Source organism: Centropristis striata, chromosome 9 (assembly GCF_030273125.1).
Source record: "Centropristis striata isolate RG_2023a ecotype Rhode Island chromosome 9, C.striata_1.0, whole genome shotgun sequence".
Taxonomy (NCBI): Eukaryota; Metazoa; Chordata; class Actinopteri; order Perciformes; family Serranidae; genus Centropristis; species Centropristis striata.
Window position 1 is genome coordinate 9426499 of NC_081525.1, and position 7068 is coordinate 9433566.

Below are 7068 nucleotides of genomic sequence, written 5' to 3' on the forward strand. Positions count from 1 at the left end.
AGGGTTGACACATAGAGACAGACAATCATGCTCTCATTCACACCTACAGGCAATTTAGAGTCACCAATTTAACCTAAGTGAGTACCCGGAGAGAACCCACGCTGACATGGGGAGAACATGCAAACTCCACACAGAAGGAGTCGAACCGGCGACCCTCTTGCTGTGAGGCAAGAGTGCTAACCACTACACAAACATGTAGCACTTTATGTACATATACTACATATTTAATATGAATATGGGAACATGTAAATTACACGCACAGGTTAATATCTGCTGTTTGCTGGTCTTAATAAAGTGGATTTTGGGGGATTCTTAGAACCGTGGTCAACTAATTTAAGGATACCTTGATTTATAGGTAACTGTTAATGGCTGATATTTGCTCTAAAAAGTTTGATCTGTGGTCTCGTTATAAGCTGATAAGAAAAGCACATCAGGTGTCACAAAACATGCAAGACAATTTCTCTATGAGCCGCTAAGGACGGGTTAAATATCTGACTGCACTGGAATGTCTGATGATGTCTGCATTGTAATTAGCCAAGTGCTTCTGTTTGTTTAGGCTTGAAGCTTCAACTTTACGTGAGCGAGTAAGCATTACCAGCTATGTAATTTACAAGGTAGCATAATATTAGCTGAGAAGCAACCGAGGAAATTATGACTTGCTCTCACTGAATCAGTTGTATTGACCCAAAAATAGATTTTGAGATCAGCCAGAGACAGTTTAGAAGTGAAACGGTTCACTGGCCACTCAGTTCCTGTATCTGTGTCTAGTTACTGCCACACCCTTAAGGATAGTCTATAAATTTGAATTGGAGTAATGAAAGTGAGCAAAAATAGCTAAAAATTAAATATGAAATAAATCTTTCACAGGCCACGTCTTCTGAACATTGACACAAAAAAGGCAATATTCTGATGAACAAATCGGGAGAAAATTTACTTTGTTCGAGATCTGTCTCTGTCTCAGCAGAGAGCTCCAGTGAGATCTGGCTATATAAACGTTGTTAATGTTACCCTTTGATTTGTCAAAACCATTTATGCATGTCCTAGCAAACTACTTTCATAATTCTAAATATGACAGTTAGTTGTGTAAATATCTAATGTCATCAAAAGGAAATTAAAATAAATTATTCTTGACATCCAGGATACTTCCAAGCGAGTGGCAGGAGAAGAAACCATGCCCACTCAGGACACAAAAATAAAAAAAATCTAATACATTGTAAAAGAAGGCTACATAGCCTCTGATTGAAACTGCCTTTAAAAGGTTGGTCAACTCAACCCAAGCCATTATGGACTGCTAGTGGGAGGTAAACACAGAAACAAGGATGATTAGATTAGATTAGATTCAACTTTATTGTCATTGCACAAAGTACTTGTACTTAGACAATGAAATGCAGTTAAGCATCTAACCAGCATTGCAAAAGTAGTAAAGTGCAGAGTTTGTACATACATTAATCACAAAAGACGGATTTATCATTATGCATCTATTTCACCAAGTCTCAAAGCTGGAGTACAAAGGTTCTTGAACAGAAAGTAAGTCAGTCTCTAACATGCAATTTTCCAGAGATGTTTAACATTATTATATAATGTATTACAGTATGAAATATTTCTTTATAATCTCATCAGTACTGTTTAAACAATTAGAGGTGAAACAGAATAGTGTACCATCTTAGCCCTGCTTCAGCAATACAGTACGCAGTTTATTCAGATAACTAATGGTAAATGGAGTACACTTATATAGCGCTTTTATCCAAATCGCTTTACACTACACACTACGCTCATTCACACACACATTCATACTGGGCCAAGGGTACCAGGGAACACTGGTGCCACCATTGGGAATTAATTCACACACCGATGAACGCAGCATCGGGAGCAATTTGGGGTCCAGTATCTTGCTCAAGGATACTTCGACATGTAGGCTGCCATGGTCAGGGATCGAACTACCAACTGAGCCACAGTTACATTACATAATCAGGTTTATTTTCACTTGCCCAATCGGATGCATGACGTACTGTACTTGCGCAACTCAACTTGCCACAGGCAAAGGGTTGGCTGTTGGTCAGAAAAATTATTGTACATTAGCATCCTTCATCAATTTATTTGATGATTTTAGAACTTTGGTTAAATTTAATTAAATATAAACAATTTACAGTAGAATACCTTCAAACTAATGAAATGACATGACTATGTATCAACTAATGAAATATATTCACTTAACTTAAACAATATTTTGCTAATGAACAAATAATGCTACACTGTAAAGAGAAGGCTTCAAATAGATGTTATGATCCAGTGATCGGTGATCGCCCAAAAAAAGTCGAATCAGAGTAACCTGAATTTAATTAGATCAATTTAGGGATCAGGGATTTGGTTTCATTTTGTCAGTATTTTGCACAACTGGGTCAACTGTGATTTGCACTTTTCTCTGTGAAGAACATTCAGTATATCATCAAAGACAGAGCACTGGATGAGATGTTATCTGTTCCTACCTGTTTGTCCAGATAACCTTTGCCATCGGGATCGGCCAAATCCCAGATCTGAAACACAAGCCACAAAAACAGTATTAAAGACACAGGGACATAATCTTGTGTACCTTGTCTTAATGGTCATCCAAATTTGTCCTTTTTTCCACATAATAAATACATGTCAATACAATCATTTGAGTACTTTTATATCAAAAGGCCTCTTTTTTCTCTTCCTGTTAAACAAAAATATTTTTGATGACAACATTATTAAAAACCTATTTATTCTCGTTGCCGTTTGGCGTTCAGTCCCAGCTAGGCAAGAATCCTTGGCTTTCTTTTTCCTTTTTTACCCTTTTATTTTTTTTTATTCTTTATCTCTAACTCTGTTTTGGCTTGAGTTTTTATTACTATTTTATTGCTTTGCTGTTTTTAGTATTTGATTGTTTTCATTGTTTTTATTTATACCTATTTGTGTATGATTTTATTCTATTTTAATAACTGTACCGCACTTTGGTCAACTGAGGTTGTTTTTAAATGTGCTCTATAAATAAACTTTGACTTGACTTGACTCAATCAATTTGATTCGTCACATAAAATCATACAAGGTACAACTCCAGGGACATACAGTTATGTCAGCTCCTTCAACTTACAAAATACACGACAGCCTCCGATATCTCGCTTGGAAACCAACATGAGCACAAAGGATGCCCAGTTTACACATCACATGCCAGCAAGATGCCGGGCAGAGTAGATCCATCAACCAGAGCTGAGGATTAATTCCTCCATGCTTGCCTCACGCCCATCTTTATTACCTTTGCCCCTGTGATTACTCCGATGTTTACATACTACGGAAATACTTTTTAAAAAATGTAATTTTCATAGGGGGGCTTATAATTTTGTCCTCTTGTGTATGTAAAAAATGGCATCAACCCCAACAACTTATGGGACATGGTTGAGCATGGAAGTGGACTTCAGAAAGAAAAATATTTATGTTCTGAACTCTTATACACCTTAATAGGTTTCATTCAAATTCTGGGGAAAGATCAGAGAGGCAGTGTGATGCAGCCACATGGAGGCTTTGACAGCAACAAAGCAGAAGGATATGACAAAAAACAATTGATAAATTGATAGCAAATAGTTTTGCAGCGGTTGGCTTAAACCATGAATAAAGAATTCTCTGAGGGAAATGCCTTTCAATATCACAAATTACAAACATGGCAGTTTCATTCAGTTTAAATGACTGTTAATCAAGTTGTTAAAACAATATTGACATACTATGAGTTTATAACGTTAATACCATATAGTGTATTTTCTGGTTATTAAAATAAGCAATAACCACACGATAAAGCCTATTTTGTATAGATTTTTGTTTGGCTCTGGCTTCCCTCCCATGTCCAAGGATCAAAACATAAAGCATCCAAAAGATGTAAGCATTGCTATGATACATTTCTGGATTTTGATAGAAAAATACATAAAATATATTTACAAAATAAACATTGTTATTTCATTTTGACAATACATACATCATATAGTCAAGCCCTAAAACAACAAAACTTAATTTATCTCTTGATCATATCAAGATACTGATGCAGCTTCCTAATCTTCCTTATGATTACAAATAAATCAATATCCCAAATATTATTTGTAACCTCCCCACATCAGCAGTTCAGTTTGGTCCCTACCTGTCTTAATAGCGTTCCTAAGGGCGGAGATATTTGGCTGACCTGATCTCCCACACCTTGCAAAGCCGCGAAACGGAGGAATCAACACACAAAGGATACTCCGCTAAAGTAGGTTAAATGTTAAGTAAACTCATAAAGAAAGAAAAAGCAGATGACCAAGAAGGAAACAAGAAATGATCCCTCTTAAGTAGTAAGCAGTGGACAAGGTAAGTTATTTTATTTACTTATTTGGCATAGTATTGTGTTGCGTTGTTTACAAGCTGGGCGCATGCGCTTCATGCAATTCATAAATGTTTATGCTTAGTAATGTTGTTGTGATTATACTATTGCATTGTAAGCAGACTCGAGGCTGCAGGCTTCGTGTGGTGTGGGTATATTGTGTAATGTCAACTGTTAGCTCGAAAGACATACATGCATGTAATTTATAACTTGGATTTTTATGTAATTTATCCACTCTAACACAGTTCTCACGGGTTGGTTGGCGCTGAAAAATAAACCCTGTATTTAACCATGATCTCGGGCCTCGTGTACTACTTGGGAGCTACATTATTAGTCCTATGTACATAAGGTCTGCAGAGACATAGGTGTGAACCAGAGACCTGAGGTTGACCTTCTGTCAGCTGACAATCCACAACTGCAGAAAGACCAATTAAAATCCAGAAAGTGCAACCAACTCATGTATTAAACAAGCATACCTCTCCTGCTCCATAAAAAACAACATTGATGCAGCCAGTTCACAGAAAACAGTGTAACTTATACCACTGCCTACCTTTCCCAGTGTAATGTCTGGGAGTCCAGACTTCTTTAAGAACAAGGCAGCTTCTGTTGGTCCAACTCTTCCTGTATTCCCAGGGTCCACCTTGGAGAAAATAAACATGGCCTGAGTGCCTTTAATTATTTTATTACATTTGCCTCTTTCACATTTCCATTTCATTATTAACTCTCACTTAAATATGTGCACTAGCTGCCTTTTATGCACGTTTGACATAAATTAGGATTACAGTTATGAAGTAATATACTTTGACACAATATCTTACCTGTCTGTAAAAGTTCTCATATACAGGGTTCCCACTTGACAACTGTGGCAGAGAGAGAGAATGTTATTGCACTATAAACTCTACAACAGAGTACTAAGCATGTTGGCGGTCTATTTTGATTTTTAAGTGTGTTCCTGTTTTTTTCTGTGTGAAATGAACTGGGTTAATCCAAAAATAATGCTCGTAAACACTAATTTCGCTTCTGCCGAAGAAGCGCCCAAGCCTTATTGCTCACAATCCAACTGCATTGCCATATTATATGAGTGTTGAGCAACCACCACAGACTACCGTGGGTACATTGGCCAACAGTATACATGAAGACTGGTGAGCCAACCCACATCAGCATCATTACCGAGGCTTAGCCTAGGTTAGCCTACTGTAAAGCCTGTCCTTCCAGCATGTTTATGTCTATCCCTATTCTACCGCTGCATTGCATCGAGGCTACACTAGCTAAGCTTTACTAGCCAAAGGACTGATCGGTGTCATATTTTCTGATGCTTTGTTAAATATATGTACACACTAGCATGCCCATGTCTTTGTATACAGTCTGCAATGTGCTCATTATCTTTAAATATTTTATTAGGAAATTAATTTCATGTTATGTCGTAGGTAAATATCTACACGGCTAGCTAGCACCAGCTGAGGCTAACGAGCCCGCTACCTAACGGTACTGCAATAGGCCTTCACTGCCAGCTGACTCCCTGATTTCTAGCAGCAATTTAAAGCGAGCTCATGTTTTTTCCAGAGTAAAATTTATTCAATGCCATGAACGAAACACTCTGTGTGATCCTATTGATTGTCTTAGCCTGGAGGTGAAGTGTAGAGTGGTAGATTGCTGCATCGTTACCTGGGTGAGAGATGTGAGAGCTGCCATCTTCCCTGTTGCTGCGGGAACGAACCGACCCTCCCTCTCCGAGGCAACACTCCCCTTAGCGGACACACCAGCAGCCTCACACTCTACACTAAAGAGCTCATCATTTCACCTTGGCAACACTGTATGCACAATCATCAATTTCTTCAAACATTATTTAACTTTTGAACTATCGCAAAGGTATGTATGTAAGCAATGACAGAAATGACAGCTTAGAGTGGTTCTATTTCATTTCTGTTGCGCTGAACCGAACCAACATAGCTGTTGATGTCAAGGACCCTCGTTTTATTCGCTTCCGAAGGCGATGCCTGAAGCGGAGTTTTTGAAGCGGTTTTTCTTTTTAAATAGTGACAAACCACAGCATGTTTATATCATTAAAAATAAATAAACCCTGCAACCGTGAAATTCTTTAAACAGGCTACTAGCCTACTGTAAATAATTTACTGTGATTTTTACAGTAACTTACTGTAAAATAACTTACTGTAATTATTATTTACAGTAGAACTACTGTGTCTTTATTTACAGTACTGATTTTATACTGTAAAATAAAATAAAAACACTGTGATTTTAGTTTTATTTACTGACTGGTTTGTTTACTGTAAGAATAAAAAACAGTTAAACACTGATTTTACTGTATATGGCAATATGGCACACTAAACAATGCTGTTAATTTGATAATAATTCCATCATTATTTTAATAGAAATAACTAGTAATTGCAAGTAATTATTCTATACACTAAAGAAAATATTACATTTACTGTTTTACAAATGATTTCCATACTGTGTTTTGTTTGAAAAACTTTACTCTAAGTTAATTGTTTTTAATAATTAATTTGTATAGGACTGATTCTGATCAAAATGATAACAATGGAAAAATACAGTAGTCTACTTTACTTCTCATACTGTCTACTGTGTTTTTTCTACAGTCATGTTTTACCTACTGTAATTTTGTCACAAGGACCGATTTTTATTGTAAATTATACAGCATTTTACTGTAAAAAATCAAACGCAGTGAT

General features: G+C 36.7%; 1 protein-coding gene across 1 annotated transcript in view; it reads right to left on the bottom strand.

Moving 5' to 3' along the window:
- The window catches only part of LOC131977424 (epidermal growth factor receptor substrate 15-like 1), a 46928-nt gene extending 40732 nt beyond the window's left edge, over window positions 1–6196 (bottom strand). Inside the window, exons 1-4 of the mRNA XM_059340718.1 lie at window positions 6029–6196; window positions 5182–5223; window positions 4914–5003; window positions 2487–2534 (exon numbers count right to left, since the gene is read on the bottom strand). Of these exons, the coding sequence (XP_059196701.1) occupies window positions 2487–2534; window positions 4914–5003; window positions 5182–5223; window positions 6029–6055 (207 nt within the window). The 5' untranslated portion in view covers window positions 6056–6196. The remainder of the gene's footprint in view (window positions 1–2486; window positions 2535–4913; window positions 5004–5181; window positions 5224–6028) is intronic.
- Between the last annotated feature and the right edge of the window lie 872 nt (window positions 6197–7068).